At 49.0% G+C, this 16,489-nt stretch overlaps 1 protein-coding gene across 1 annotated transcript in view; it reads left to right on the top strand.

Moving 5' to 3' along the window:
* The window catches only part of CAND1 (cullin associated and neddylation dissociated 1), a 369,709-nt gene that overhangs the window by 81,180 nt on the left and 272,040 nt on the right, over nucleotides 1-16,489 (top strand). The window contains exon 4 of the mRNA XM_030215618.1: nucleotides 2,416-2,539. Coding sequence (XP_030071478.1) covers nucleotides 2,416-2,539 — 124 coding nt within the window. The remainder of the gene's footprint in view (nucleotides 1-2,415; nucleotides 2,540-16,489) is intronic.

Raw genomic sequence — 16,489 nt, 5'->3', positions numbered from 1 at the left:
CATTGCAGAAGCCGCCGTTTGAACCCTTGTCAAGGGCATCTCTGAAAGACCTGACGTTGAAAGCAGTCTTTTTGGTGGCTATCACTTCAGCCAGAAGAGTTTCCGAGCTCCAGGCGCTCTCATGTCGAGAGCCTTTTCTACAGTTCACTGAGGCAGGAGTGACTATTCGCACAGTGCCTTCCTTCCTGCCCAAGATTGTTTCTCGCTTCCATGTGAATCAGCAGCTATGTCTCCCTTCCTTTCGTAGGGAGGACTACCCAGAGGAGTACTCTGCTCTTAAATATCTGGATGTGAGACGAGTCATCATCAGATACTTGGAAGTGACCAATGATTTCCGGAAATCGGATCATCTGTTTGTCCTGTTTGCAGGTCCTCGTAAGGGTCTGCAGGCTGCTAAGCCTACAGTGGCAAGATGGGTCAAGGAAGCCATTGCAGCGGCTTATGTGGCCGCAGGGAAGGTGCCGCCTATCCAGCTGAAGGCTCACTCCACGAGAGCTCAGGCGACCTCGATGGCAGAGGCCGGATCCGTCTCCTTGGAAGAGATATGCAAGGCGGCAACTTGGGCTTCGGCTCATACATTCTCCAAGCATTACCGTTTGACTGTGGCTGCACGGGCGGAGGCCCGGTTTGGAGCTTCAGTGTTGAGGTCAGGGATTTCAATGTCCCGCCCTGGGTGAGTACTGCTTCGGTACATCCCACCAGTCTATGGATTGATCAGCTTGATGATATGGAAGGTAAAATTATGTATAATCATACCTGATAATTTTCTTTCCATTAATCATAGCTGATCAATCCATAGCCCCTCCCAGATATTTGTACTGTTTTTATTCTGGTTGCATTTCAGGTTCAAGTTTAGTCTTCAGTTACTTCAGAAAGACTTCGTGTTCAAGTTTTTTCACTTGGATTCTTCAAGAGTTAAGACGAGTTTGTGTTACAGTGAGCTGCTGCATTCCTCTCCCCTCCGTTTTACGGGGCTGGATTGAGACTTAAAATTCTGCCGGCACTCCCTCCCGCTTCGTGCGGCTGTAGGGCAGCTTTGTACCCTTCCCGCTTCGGCGGTGTTAGGGTCAGTCAGCTCCTCCCGCGGTTGCGGTTGCAGGATAAGCCAGATCCCCCCGCATCGGCGGGTGTGGTGTCCCTCCCCCGCTCCGCGGGGATGAGCTGGACGGATTCCCCTCCCCCACTTGTGTGGGGATGAGCTGGGTTAATTCCCCTCCCCCGTTTCGGCGGTGGTGAGCTGGGCAGAGTGTCCCTTCGTGGGTGTAATTCTCTAAGTGCTGAGTCCTGCGGATGGAGCTTTGATATCGACATACTGAGGAGTTTCCGGCAGCACATGACCACATATAGGGAGGCAAAAGTTTGCTCTCTATCTCCACCTGCTGGTAGATGGACACAACCCACCAGTCTATGGATTGATCAGCTATGATTAATGGAAAGAAAATTATCAGGTATGATTATACATAATTTTACCTTCCCCTCCCCTTCCAACGAATCGCTGCACACAGCCTAACAAAAGCAAGCCGCCGAGGACGTGCCCATCACCCCGTCCCTTTCGCGTCATCGCCCTGCCCCGTTCACGCTACCGCCCTGCCCCTCCCCCTGTCGCCCCTTCTTCCCCCCATCACCTTTCCTCCCCCCCTGTCACCTTTCCTCCCCGTATGCTACTATCCCTGGTGGTGTAGAGGTACCTGTTTGCTCGGGGCAGGAAAGAAAGAGCCCCCGCTTTTTTTCCTGGAGCGCTGCTGCTAGCTGCCCTGCTGCATCCTGTGTGAGTCCGGCTCTCGGCGTTTCAAAATGGCCGCTGAGAGTTGAAGCAGCCTCGCGAGACTTCAACTCTCGGCAGCCATTTTGAAACGCCGAGAGCCGGACTCGCACAGAATGCAGCAGGGCAGCTATCAGCAGCGCTACGGGCAGGAAACAGGGGGCTCTTTCTTTCCTGCCTCGAGCGAACAGGTACCTCTACACCACCAGGGATAGTAGCGTAAGGGGAGGGGAAGGGAGTCCCGTGCCTGCTAGCGCCCGTTTCATTTCAGGCAGAAACGGGCCTTTTTTACTAGTTTATTATGTTACTGTGTTGAGCACCAGTCTAGCACTATTTACCTATTTCCTTTGGGAAAACTGACCATTTAGTCCTACTCTTACTTCTTACCTTTTAACAGATTTCTGATCCACAACCAGATATCATCTTCTGTCCCATGACAAGTAGTGGTAGATTTATTCGGTTATTTAACTGATGTGACAAATAATTGAAATTTGCACACACTACATTCCTGTCATTTGTAGTATAAAGTACCAGTTGTAATGCAAATAACTTTTCAGAGGACCAAAAAATAATTGCAAGTCACACCCTAGGTTATTGTTATGAATTGTAGCTGGCAAAAAGGATCCTTAAGGTTATCACCCTTTTTCTTTCAGGCTCTGCACTTGCTGCAAATGTTTGTAAAAAAATCACAGGACGTCTTACAAGTGCTATAGCCAAGCAGGAAGATGTGTCTGTGCAGCTGGAAGCTTTGGACATTATGGCCGATATGCTGAGCAGGTGAACAGGATGATGCAACTATTAGTCTTTCTTTTTTAAAAGTACATATATAAGATAAATTCATCACTCGGGCATTTCAGAATAACTACTGTACTTTTTTAGGTTCTGATGTAGTTCATTTGGGGTTGTGGATATAGATGGGTTTAGGGGATGTGTATTTTTTATTGGAGAGTATAAATTATTTTGTTTAAGTTGTATATGGGGATTCTGGATAGGGATTTCAGTGTGTGTGTGGATGTTAGAAATCTGGGGCATGATGTCTTTGTGGAGATTTGGAAATGTGGAGGGTAGTTTGTGTCAGGGTTGTGGGGTGTGTGATAGGGTATGACTTGGTGTAGGTCCTGCATTTTGTGGGGGTTAATTAAGTGTATAGGAAGGTAGCCTGGAAAAGCTTTTTGGCACCATCTTTCCTCAGCTACTTTAGCTGTTTTCCCTGTTTGGGGAAGAGAGATGTGGTTGTACTTGGGAGGAACGTATATAGGGTGAAGGTATAGGAATGTGAAATAGACTTTTCTGTGTGTGTGACTTGAGGTATGGAGGGGATGGCTTTGAAGGCAAATTTTGGTGTTTTCCTTTATAAGTTTCTTGTTTTTCTTTGCTTCTGTTGCTCTGTGCCAAACTGTTGGTAGGCTAAAGGTTGAAGGGCTTTGGGAATTAAGGGTAGACCAACATTCTGCAGTCTTTGTCTGTCATTGCTTTCCATGGGAAATGTTTGGGTAGTTCTAAAATGGCCTAATATTTCTAGTTCTTAAACTCAGATATTTACAGTTTTCTCCTTGGAAAGTAGGATGGAAGTATGTCAGCATTATCAGATGCCACCCATATCTGACTATGGAACATTTACTAGCTAGATCTGGAAAGGCTTATAAGGCTTATTCTGTCCCAAAATATAATAAATAGGGAGACATGCAGAAGTTACTTGGTACATTTAAAACAAATCAGAGAAAACATTTCTTTATGCAGCATATAATTAAGCTCTGGAATTTGTTGCCAGAGAATGTGGTAGAACCTGTTAGTGTAGCTGGGTTTAAAAAAAGGTTTAGATAAGTTCTTGGAAGAAAGTCCATAAACCATTAAGGAGAACATAGGGAAAATCTACTGCTTATTCCTGGATATGCAGCATGGAATCTGTTACTCTTTTGGGATTCTGCCAGGTACTTGAGATCTGAATTTGCCACTGATGGAAACTGGATACTGGGCTTAATGGACCTTTGGTCTGTCCCAGTATAGTAATGCTTATGTACTTTTTCATATGTGCTGTAATTCCTGTGAAAAATTTGGGACATTCATCCCATCTTGGACCTCAGATCTCTAAACACGTGAGCATCTCTGAGAGAACATGACTGAAGTCACCAGAAACAGAAAGATTTTAATGAATTCTACTAGAGCAAACAGTAATAGAAAAGTCCAAACCCCTTCATTTTATGTGAAAATACAAATTTCAAATGTAATAATTTTTGAGAAATTGGGTGGCGTTAACGTTCAGAATGGATCAGTGACTTCAGTCATATTTACTCGAAGACAGCCACATATGTTTCTTTGAAAAGCAAAATTGAGCCAAGCACATGACAGGGTGATATCAGGTTTTGCCAGGATGGAGCAGTTTTCTCAGAGCTCAGAACTTAGTTTAAAGCTCTTGAGTTTGCATGACTCTTCCTATGTGCAGCACTTTCCTCAGCTCTTCATTTTTTTCTGTTCTACTGAATGGATACAAAGAAAAGTTATTCCAATAATTTTTATGTATCAGTTAGCTTTCCTCAGGTGTTTTGCCATTCCTTCATTCCTTTCCTTAAATTTTTTTTGTGTGTGGGGGGGGGGGGGCAAAAATAAGACTGTCAACAGACTCCCTGGTTTATTCCTGTTCCCAATGTGAGAGAATCTTCCAGGCAGTCAGCTCAGAGCTCTATTTTTTTTAATCCAGTGCATAAAATTTGATATAGGGAGGTGCCTTCCACAAGCTTGGTGTTATCCAGTCCTATTTATTTTGTCCAAATTAGTGGCGTGCGATGACATTTATAGCAGGGATTCAGTAGATGTGCTAAACATTTGTGCAGTGCATATCCTTAACTAAAAGGTACTCACTGTTTGTGCTGAACAATGTCACGTTTTGGTCTCTGATAGGCATATTTTCAAAGCACTTTGGGAGGCTAAGTTCCATAGGTTTCTATGGAACTTTGCGAGGTTAAGTGCTTTGAAAATGAGCTTGTGAGTCACCTATAACATTTGCCACTTCTCCTTTTGACTTCTGTGTTAATGTGAAGAAACTTAAGTTCTGTATCACCATCACCTTTCCAAAATTTAACCTTCAGAGTTATGCACAGATTTATGACTTGCATTGTTCCCTTCCTTGTCATCAGCAGCAGATGAATCTATTACGAAATGGGTTGTGTCCACCTACCAGCAGGGGGAGATAGAGAACACTGAAAGCTATAGTGTCTCTAGGTCGGCTAGCTCCATCTGCCTCTCAGTATTTCTCTATCTCCCAGCAGGGTAGGACGCAGCTTGTTCAGCTCCTTGAAAATTTCTGCCTGGGGAGGCTCCTGTGCTTGGCCAGTTGAGCTGGGGTGTTGTGGCTGGTGGTGCCCACTTTAAAGGCACATAGGTTCGCCCTTTCCCTGCCTTACCCATTGTGGATGCAGGCACATAGGTTCGCCCTTTCCCTGCCTTTCCCACTTCCCCCTTGTGGATGTAGGCATATAGGTTCATCCTGTCCCTGCCTTTCCCACCCTCTACTGCCTCCGGAGTACCTCTATAGCTGTTTGCCTCCAATTTTCCTCACCGCGTAAAAAAAAACAAAAACGCTTTTTATGCGCTGCTATTCTGAGGCTTTTATTGACGTGCAGCATGACTGGAGCTCGGTGGACTCTGTCCTTTGAGGTAAGAGCAGTACTCAGCTCCTCTGGGGAGGGCCCGCGGACGGCATTCCGATTGGGGTGATTTTGGCGCGAAGCCGCCATTTTGTATTTTTTTCCGCCGTTTTTCAGCGATGGCTGCTGAGGGAGTTAAGCGCTGTTCCTGTTGTGGCAAGCGCAGATCAGCAGCGGGGCTCTGTAAAACGTGCTGTATAGACGGTGGAGCCAGTACGAGTATGGTGAGCGATGAGTCTTCCCACTCAATGGAGCTGGCAGCGGGTGCCATCTTGGAAGCACCGCATGGCTCGACCCCCGCGGTTGCGGAGGAGTCTTTGAGCAGAGGGGTGCCTCAGGCTGAGGCTACCAGAGGAGCTTCATTCCCCATTGCTCCTAATTCGGAGACGGGAGGTCAGGCTGAGTTTTTCTCCCCTGAGTTTGTGCTTATTTTACATAAAGCCTTTATGCTGAAAAGAGCTCTGTCGCAGGTGTCTGACACTGCGTTGCTACCTGGTCTCCCTCTGACTGATGATGGCCCGGGGCAGATGTCAGAAGTGGATGCCCCTGAGCGTTGGATGCACGCTAAACATAGACGGGTAAATTCCCCGTCGGAGAGTGGTGCACCTCCCTCTCCCCCCCCCCCCCCCCCTCCGTGGTCGGGCTGTGGGGACTCTGAGGGATCTGGCAGGCCTTCGTGGTCTGAGGAGCCAGAGGAAGGTGCCGGTTTGCCACTGGATCTGGATGATCCCATTGTGGTTCGGATTTTCCACCGCGGTGAGCTGTCAGCGCTTATCTCTGATGCCTTACTGGCCCTCTCTACTACTACTACTTGACATTTCTCTATTGAAGATCCTGTTCAAGGCGAGGCCTTCTCTGGTAATCCGAGGATGGCGAGTACTAAGAAGCCTGCTCGAGCCTTTCCTTTGCATGACTCCATCCAAGAGCTTATTTCTGCTGAATGGGCTGACCCAGAGGGGCCCTTGAAAGTGGCCAGGGCGATGGGGCATCTTTACCCTCTGAGTGAGGAGCACTTGGCCCGTTTTGGGATGCCTAAAGTGGATGCCTTAGTCACGGCTGTGACAAAAAAGACCACCCTCCCAGTAGAGGGAGGGGTCGCCCTGAAGGACACTAAGGACCGGCGCCTGGAATCAGTTCTAAATCAGTCCTTTGAGATTTCGGGCCTAGCCTTAAGGGCGTCTGTTTGAAGTTCTTATGCCGCTCGAGCCTGCCTTTCTTGGTTACAACAGGCAGTGGAACAGCCCGTGGATGGTGCGGAGTCCCTCGCTGAGGTTGCACAGCGCATGGAGTCGGCCTTGTCATTTTTAGCTGACGACCTCTATGATCTGGTCAGAACTTCGGCTAAACAGATGTTTGTGGCGGTGTCCGCCCGCCGCCTTCTATGGCTACGGCATTGGGCGTCTGACATGGCCTCTAAGCAAAGGCTGGTGAAGTTGTCCTTTCGGGGACTTCTGTTATTTGGTGAGGAGTTGGAGAGGATTGTTAAAGACCTGGGGAATGCTAAACCCCAGCGGTTACCTGAGGATAGGCCGCAGCCTTCTTCCAAGGGTCAGGTGGTTCCCTCCTCCTCTAGACCTCGCTTCCGTGAAGCTAGAAGGTATCGCCTGGGGCGCTCTGCTGGGCTTACTCAACGTGCCCGTTTTCAGCAGAGGAACTCCTTTTGCTCGGACAAGTGATCCGCAGCGGCCAGTGCTAGGCCTGGAGTTCAAGGGTGACCCTCTCAATGATGGTGTGCCGGTCCACTTTTCCTTTACATCTGTAGGAGGACACCTTTCCCTCTTTCTAGAGGAGTGGACCAAGATTACCTCGGATCAGTGGGTCCTGGACCTGATCAGAGAAGGTTACCGATTGGAATTCAATGCCCGGTGAGAGACGTGTTTTTGGAGTCCTGATGCGGTACTGCCGTCAAACAGGCGGCGGTAGAGGAGACCCTACAAGTCTTGTTGCACCTTGGGGCAGTGATCCCTGTGCCTCCCGCTGAACACGGCTGCGGTCGTTACTCCATTTACTTTGTGATGCCGCGAAAAGGCGGGTCTTTTCGGCCCATTCGCGATTTGAAAGAAGTCAATAAGTCTCAGAGTGCGGCATTTTCACATGGAAACCCTGTGCTCTGTCATTGCGGCGGTACAGCCAGGAGAGTTCCTCACGTCTCTGGACCTAAAAGAAGCTTATTTGCACATACCTATTTGGCCCCCTCACCAGTGGTTCCTCTGATTTGCGGTGTTGGGAAGACATTTCCAGTTTCGGGCCTTGCCTTTTGGCCTCGCCACAGCTCCCCGAACCTTTTCAAAGGTAATGGTGGTAGTAGTTGCCTTTCTCAGGCGAGAGGGTATCAGGGTTCACCTGTACCTAGACGACTGGCTCATCAGAGCGGACTCCGGCAGAAGAGAGTCATCATGTCACATCCAGAGTGGTCTCAGTACTGGAATCTCTGGGTTGGGTCGTCAATATACCCAAAAGTCACCTGACCCCCTCTCAATCTCTAGAATATTTGGGGGTCCAGTTCGACACGGCCTCGGGGTTTATCTACCCGACCAAAGGCGGTGCAAGCTTCAGAATCAGGTCCGTCTACTCATGAGGATGCCTCGCCCGCGAGGTTGGGGCATTGTCCAGCTGTTGGGGTCAATGACAGCCACCTTAGAAGTGGTGCCATGGGCGAGAGCGCATATGAGACCTCTGCAGATTGCCCTGCTTCAACGATGGTCTCCGATGTCCCAGGATTATCAACGCAGACTCACGTGGCTCCCTGCGGCCCGACCCAGTATGGAGTGGTGGCTCTCAGACAGCATGCTGCAGCGAGGAATGCCGCTAGCGCTTCCTGATTGGTGCCTGGTGGTAATGGATGCCAGCCTGAAGGGCTGGGGAGCACATTGCCAGGGAAGCTATGCCCAGGGTCTATGGACACCCGAGGAAACGAGGTGGTCCATCAATCGCTTAGAACTGAGAACGATATTTCAGGCGCTTCTGGCCTTTCACAAACCCTGGAGGGACTGGCTGTCAGAGTTCTGTCGGACAACATGACAGCAGTGGCCTACATAAATCGACAAGGCGGCACTCAGTGCAGAGCACTGGCCGTGGAGGCCGCTCTAATTTGCCACTGGGCCGAGCTACATCTGCAGCTTCTGTCAGCAGCTCACATAGCAGGTCAGAGCAACGTGCAAGCCGATTTTCTAAGCAGGTATCAAATCGACCCTGCGGAGTGGGAACTGGCAGATGAAGTGTCCCTTCAGATCTGTGCCAAATGGGGAAAGCCCTAATGGATCTTATGGCGTCAAGCACAAATGCCAAAGTCCTGTCCTTTTTCAGCAGACGGAGAGATCCTCGCTTGGCGGGGTTGGATGCCTTGGCTCAACACTGGTCTCCGGGCCTCCTGTATGTGTTCCCTCCTTGGCCCTTGATAGGGCGGCTCCTCCTGCGAATTCAGCTACATCAAGGAGTGGTGATCCTCATTGATCCGGATTGGCCCAGGTGGCCGTGGTATGCGGACCTCCGGCGGATGCTGGTGGAGGCTCCCCTTCCTTTGCCTCCGGTTCCGAACCTGTTGATGCAGGGCCCGGTGACCATGGAGGATCCATGCCGCTTTGGTCTTATGGCATGGCTATTGAGAGGGCGCAATTGAGACAAGTGCTATTCTAACAAGGTCATCTCCACTCTTTTGCAGGCCCGCAAGCGGTCCACTTCCATTACCTATGCTCGGATCTGGCACCAGTTTGAGGCTTGTTGTGTTTCTGAAGTGATCAGACCCATATGGGCTTCTGTCTTGCCGATACTTGACTTTCTGCAGGATGGTTTACAAAAAGGCTTGGCCTATAATTCCCTGCGTTTTCAAGTGGCAGCATTGTCATGCTTTCGGGGGAAGGTCGCTGGCCTCTCCCTGGCTTCACATCCGGACATTGCACGGTTTCTGAGAGGGGTGCTTCGGCTCCAGCCTCCCGTGCGGGCCCCTTGCCCGGTCTGGAACCTGGGGCTAGTATTAAAGGCTCTTCAGTGTTTGCCCTTCGAGCCGCTGAAGCAAGCTTCGGAGAAGGATGTGACTGTAAAGACGGTCTTTTTGGTGGCCATTGCATCAGTGAGAGCTCCAGGCGCTGTCCTGTTGAGACCCTTTTCTGCAAAGTCCGGAGTAACGGTACGTACTGTGCCTTCCTTCATGCTTAAGGTGGTTTCAGCTCCTTTGGGCAGTTGCACCTCCTGGATGTGCGCCGGGCTCTGTTGCAGTATCTGCAGATGTCAAATGCTTTCAGGACCTCTGATCACCTTTTTGTATTGTTGTCAGGTCCTCGCAGAGGGTCTCCAGCGTCTAAAGCCACTATTGCCCGTTGGCTTAAGGAAGCCATTTTTTCTGCATATCTGCTGTCTGGCCGGCCTCCGCCTGATGCCTTAAGGCTCATTCCACAAGAGCGATTTCCTCCTCTTGGGCTGAAACTGGAGCACTCTCTCTTCAAGAGATATGTAGTGCAGTAACTTGGGCTTCTAAGCTTTCTTTTGCCCGACATTACAGGCTGGATGTGGCTGCCAGGAGGGACGCACTTTTTGGAGCACAAGTGCTGGCGCGTGGTGTGGCTTGTTCCCGCCCTATCTAGGGATTGCTTTGATGCATCCCATTCGTAATGGATTCATCTGCTGCTGATGACAAGGAAGGGAAAATTAGGTTCTTACCTTGGTAATTTTCTTTCCTTTAGTCACAGCAGATGAATCCATGATCCCTCCCTGATTGACTTTGTTTTGTGTTCAGTTTTTCCTGCAGACATGTTCCCTTATTGGGAGAAGTTGGAAAACAGTCTTCAGGATTTCTGTTCTTCTACAGGAGGTTGAGTTCGTCCCTCCTTTGTGTTATTGCTCCTGTTCTGGGGCGTTCGTTCGCTGTGAGGAAAGTTCATGTTATGCTACTTTGAGGTTTAACACTGCTTTGGAAGCTTCAAAATACTGAGAGGCAGATGGAGCTAGCTGTCCTAGAGGCACTATGGTTTTCAGTGTTCTCTATCTCCCCCTGCCGGTAGGTGGACACAACCCATTCATAATGGATTCATCTGCTGTGACTATAGGAAAGAAAATTACCAAGGTAAGAACCTAATTTTCCCATGCCTCACAAAAATTAAAAATATTACCCCATTATATTCCACAGTAGGTAGAAATGGTTGGGACACTGGGGTATATGAGCCTAAAGAAGTAGCACAGCAGCAGCAGCAGGAAGAGGTGGCAGGAGACGATTGACAAAGTTGGAGGGAAGGGGAGAAGGTACATACAGAGGCATATTTTCAAAGCACTTAGATTTACAAAGTTCTATAGTAACCTATGGAACTTTGTTAGTCTAAATACTTTGAAAATGAGCCCCGTTGTCTCACGAACTCTGTGTGTTTCTTGGTTTGGCTCCCTAGGCAAACACATATTTGTGGGCCTCCCTATCGGGAACCCCATCCCCCACCATCATTTCACCTCTCCAGAAGTAGCAGCAAAAAGTACACAGCCTAGCTGTGGGTATGATAACATAGTTTGTGAGTGAGCATGGGTACTGCAAGCACATGCTTAATTGTTAGAGCTGAAGAGCTGTCAAGTTACCAGTTCTAGGAGGGAAATTTTGAGCCAGTCCTGGATTTTCTGCAACCCTGTCCTGGTACATTATGGGACCTGAAGTGCTGATTTCAGTGGTGGGTATCAGGGACTATAATTAGAGCACTGAATTGGGGTACAAGTTCCAAAATAGGACTGATCAAAAAAAACTTGCAGCTCCTCAGAAGTGGGCTGAAAACCAGGGAAGCTGGGCAAATCACGTTCACTATTGCCTCTGATAAAAACTAGCGATTCCAAAGAGGGACTGCCCGAAAGAGTGAGATTTAATGGCAGTGTGTCCAAGATACACATTTTTCAAAGTTTTGCATGTGAAAAAAAGATTCACAAATGGAAAAAGCAAAATAAAATAATTTAGGGGTCTGTTTACCAAGCTGCGCTAGCGGCTTCTGCGTGGCATTGCCGTCACAGCCCATTCGACACTAGTGCACAGCCAGCCACGCTAGCGGCTTAATATATTTTTAATTTTTTTTTAATTTTTTGTTACATTTGTGCCCCGCGCTTTCCCACTCATGGCTGGCTCAATGCTGCTTACATGGGGCAATGGAGGATTAAGTGACTTGCCCAGAGTCACAAGGAGCTGCCTGTGCCTGAAGTGGGAATCGAACTCAGTTCCCCAGGACCAAAGTCCACCACCCTAACCACTGGGCCACTCCTCCACACCCCAGTGTTAGCTTTTTTTTTATTTTTTTTATTTTATACTTCTGAAGGAATAAAAGCAGTGGAGGCATCAATAAGAAAGTGTTCAAAGGAATTGCCCAATTTAATAACTAACAGGGTAAATTCCATGGGCTGAAAGTTTCTCTTCACTGAACTTCACTCCAGCCTAGATTTCAAAGGGAAACTATATTTCTCCGAGGACAAGCAGGCTGCTTGTTCTTACATATGCGTGACGTCCACGGCAGCCCCAGGTCCGGAAAATCTTCCTAGCAACAAAGGTTGCTAAAGGCTTTGAGCGTGCGGATGCGCGGCCAGAATCCCACTTCAGTCTTCTTTTTTCCTTGGTGAAGAGTGGCTGTTTACAGCGGTTCTGTGCCCGAGAAAAGAAGAGCCTTCGTCTTAGCCGGCTTTTCGCCAGTTTTCTTCTCTGTTTTTGTGCTCGTGAATGAGCTGTTTTGTTTTCCTTTAAAAAAAAAAAAATTCCTTAGTTTTTTCTTTAGTTTAGCCCTCAAGTAAGTTTCCTTTTGTTTCCGTATGCGGCCATTTTGGCCGCCCGTACGGGCTTTTCTCCCTTTTTTGTGCCCTTCCTTGGCACCATCGCAAATTTTGATTTCGCTGCTGCTATTTTTCCGTCGATGACATCGAGGCTCACCACCGGCTTCAAGAAGTGCACTCGGTGCAACCGGGCAATCTCAGGCACCGACCCTCACGTGTGGTGTATCCAGTGCCTTGGGCCCGACCATTGCCCAGACTCATGTAAGTTGTGTCTTAGCCTTAAAAAGTGGACACAAGCGTCGAGATAAGCTCAACGGGGAACACCTGTTTGGAGCTTTGCCCAGTACTTCGACGTCAACAGCGGTATCGAGGTCGTCGGCGGTGTCTGTCGGTACCAGAGAGTGCATCGACCTCAGGAGCGCAGGTAAAAGGCTGTCTGGAGACCATCACGCGCTGGAAGCAGTGAACCATCTAGTGGGTCTCCACCTGCCTTGAGGGCTCCTGCAGTACAGGCCCATCGGGACCGACCTCTTTTGGACCCGACTCCGAGGAGGCGTGTGGATTCCACGTCCTTGTCGGTACCGAGGGGTACTGATGACGTGCCTCGAGCGAAGGCAAAGAAGCACCGTCATCGGTCCCCTTCTCGTCATGGTACTGAGAGCACCGGGGCGTCAAGGGATTTGGCACCTGTGAAGCGTCGGTGCCGGGAGGACCGCTCACCCTCCATACAAGAGGTGTCATTGCACCGGTCTCTGGACAGCCCGGTACCGCCTCCTCCTCTTCGGCAGGTTCTGGCCTTGACTCCTACACCGACGCCACAGCTTTTCTCGTCAGACACTCTTGACGAGCGCCTCCGAGCCATTCTTCCAGGGCTCCTGGAAGGGCTGCTGCAACCGTCTGTTCTGGTAGCAGGGGTGCTTGCGCCGTCGGTACCGTCGATAGATGCGGCGGCTGGCTCCCCGCCTGTGGTGAGGCTTCGACGTCAGTGGTGCTTGCGGCATCTGCCTCGGATGCCACCTGAGTTGACTCTCCATCGACATCGATGGAGGGAGCTTCATCGCCGCCGACACAGGAGTCAACTTCTTGGCATCGCCATCGAGGAAATAGCTCCTCGGCGTCGAGACGGGCTCGGCTTCGGACTGCAGTCAGGGAACTCCTGTCCGATACTGACGCAGAGGCCTTGTGGGAGGCAGAGGAAGATCCAAGATATTTCTCTTTTGTCTTGTGGCCTTCCCTCTGACCCTACTCCTTCGCCAGAGAGAAAGCTTTCTCCCCCGGAGAGTTTGTCTTGTCCTTGTCCGAGAAATGTCTATGGCCATTCCCTTCCCGGTGGCAACTGAGGATGAGCCCAGGGCCGAGATGTTCGAGGTCCTGGACTATCCTTTGCCACCTAAGGAGTCATCCACTGTTCCTCTACATAATGTTCTCAAACAGACATTGTTAAGGAACTGGATGAAACCATTATCTAATCCCTCCATTCCTAAGAAAGTTGAGTCCCAGTATCGGATTCATGGGGACCCAGAGTTGATGAAGGGCCAGTTGCCTCATGACTCGAGGGTTGTGGATTTCGCTCTCAAGAGAGCCAAAAGTACGAGAGATTTCGCTTCGGCGCCCCCAGTTCGGGAGGCTCGGACTTGGACTCTTTGGGAGGAGGGCCTACCAGTCAGCTAGGCTCATCTCCAAAATCCAGTCCTACCAGCTCTACACAAGCATTCACTTGCGGAACAATGTGAAGCAACTGGCGGACTTGGTCGATCAGCTCCCTTCGGAGCAGGCTAGGCCTTTTCAGGAGGTGGTCAGGCAGCTGAAGGCGTGTCGTAAATTCCTGTCCTAGGGTACTTACGATTCTTTTGATGTGGCATCCAGAGCCGCTGCTCAGGTTATAGCAATGTGCAGACTGTCATGGCTGCGTGCCTCTGAACTCGACAATCGGGTCCAGCAGCGGCTTGCAGATGTCCTAGCAGGGGGGGGGGGGGGTATAATATTTTTGGCGAGAAAGTCGAACAGGTGGTAGAGCAGCTCCACCAGCGGGAAACCGCATTCGATACTCTCCCACCGGGCGCCTTCAGCATCTACCTCATCAGGTAGACGTTTTTACGGGGAAAGGAGGAATGCTCCCTATGCTTACAATAAGCGCAGGTACAATCCACATTCCCGCCAGCCTGCTCAGGCTTTTGACTGCCTTCAGGCGAGCATAGCTGCTGTAAAAGTTTCTGAGCCGGACGATCTACCAGTCGGGGGGAGGTTAAAATTTTTTCACCAAAGGTGGCCTCTTGTATCCTCTGATCGGTGGGTCCTTCAAATAGTCCGGTGGGGATACTCCCTCAATTTGATCTCCAAACCTCCAAATTGGCCACCGGGAGCTCAGTCCTTCAGCTTCCAGCATAGGCAGTACTTGCATGAGGAACTCTCCCGCTCTTCTCAGCGCCAATGCGGTTGAGCCGTGCCACCGGGCAAGAAGGGCTGGGATTCTATTCCAGGTACTTCCTTGTGCAAAAGAAAACGGGGGATGCGTCCCATCCTAGACCTAAGGGCCCTGAACAAATATCTGATTTGAGAAAAGTTCAGGATGGTTTCTGTAAGCATTTATAGATGAATAACTCTTCTGGGCAAAGCTACCCAAGAGATCATAGAAAAGCAGGGATACACACAGAGACATTCCTCTAGCAGTTCTCTATACAGAAAATAGTCGGATTCTTTAGTCAACTCTCTGAGATCCCGGACGAGCCCCAACTTATGTAAGCATTTATAGATGAATAACTCTTCTGGCAAAAGCTACCCAATGAGTAATTCCCAGGTTCCGTTTACAGGAGTCTGGCTAAACCAACTTCCTAGCTCTGTCCAGGGGTTATATATATAAAGGAACCTAGCTGTTCTGGGCCTACACCAGAACTTTTCTTCTGTTAGAACTGGAATAAAAGTAAAGTCACTGCTGTGAAATATATTAATTTATTATATAGGTAAGAAAATAGAATAATACACACTACACTACAGCTCAGCTCCCTTATGCTGATAAGCAACTGTAGAATGTATTGTCTAACTAAAACACTGATATCACTGGTTACTAGGTTATTACACAATCCTGATTAGTAATACTGACTAGGTCATGAAGTAATACAGTTAGCAGCACATCTTCCTGATCACAAAGTTCTGACTAACCCGCCTTTGCTGAGGTAAGAACCCACTATCTAGTCCCCGTCTTAGGAAACAGCACAGGCTCTCTGCAGCATGCAGGATTACAGTCTCTCTGGCCGGTAGAGCTGAACCAACAGGAACTTCCTTCAGATGGTCAGTTCACGAGGTTGTGGACCACTTCAGGTCTCGCTGGTCTTCTTTTCAGCTACCCTTCTTCCGGTAGAACCAGACAAATTCTCCCTTTCTTCTTTTCTTTCTTCTCCTGTCTGTCCTCTCTGTACTGTCTTTAGTTCCCGCTCTCTGGCCCCTGATTCCCAGGTGACCAGACAGCAACCAATCAGGATCTTGTCCAGCTCCTTCCCTGAGCAAGAAAAACCTTTTTGATCTTCCAGTTGTTACATTGTGGTATGCATTACTGTTTCTCATCAGACTCGCTGGCACCATGGCCGTATCCTACTACTATTTAGCATTTCTATAGCGCTACAAGGCGTACGCAGCGCTGCACAAACATAGAAGAAAGACAGTCCCTGTAGCTCATCAGGGAGGTGCAAGGGTCAGGTAGCCCACTGCATATCCTTGAGTTTTTCCAGACCTGCCAGTTATTTACCACAAGCAGAGCTCTGCCACAAACAGAAAGTTGAATCTGCTTAGTCACTGAAGGTGCAGGGTCTTAGTTCACAGACTCCATCTTGACATAGTTGTGTACACAGGCTGAGACCAGCAGAGTGAGGCTCACAGGGAAATAGCCCTATAGATTCCCCCCCTTGGAGATGGCATTTACTGCAAGGGAGTAAAAGCCGTCTCCAACCTAACTAGCAATACAACCAGACGGTTTAAATCAGGACTCATGGTCAAGACTAAGGAGACAGGGACAATAAATGTCAGTAATTCCACACTAACACTCTATTCATGTTACCAGAAGTGAAAACTTCCTAAAATCATAACACATTGTTCAACTAAGTTACAAAAAGGCTAATACAGCAATTACTAATGCTAGAACAACTTATAGGGTGTTAGCAGTCATGTCTTAACATATGAAGTAAATCAATATCAAATCATAATCCTATAAAACGCACGGTGAGTACATATTCTGATAATGGACGGAAACTGATATATGATGGAGAATCACTCAACAGAGTTACACATAGTCTCTCAATCTCATAGTGGACCTCGAGGGGTGATGAGGTGCACATGGACAACTTCTCACATCCAGAAGACCTCCAACAGG

The sequence above is a fragment of the Microcaecilia unicolor genome, chromosome 10 (genome assembly GCF_901765095.1).
Source record: "Microcaecilia unicolor chromosome 10, aMicUni1.1, whole genome shotgun sequence".
NCBI lineage: Eukaryota > Metazoa > Chordata > Amphibia > Gymnophiona > Siphonopidae > Microcaecilia > Microcaecilia unicolor.
Note: the sequence above shows the minus strand (reverse complement) of the source record. Positions and strands in the feature narration are given on the sequence as shown.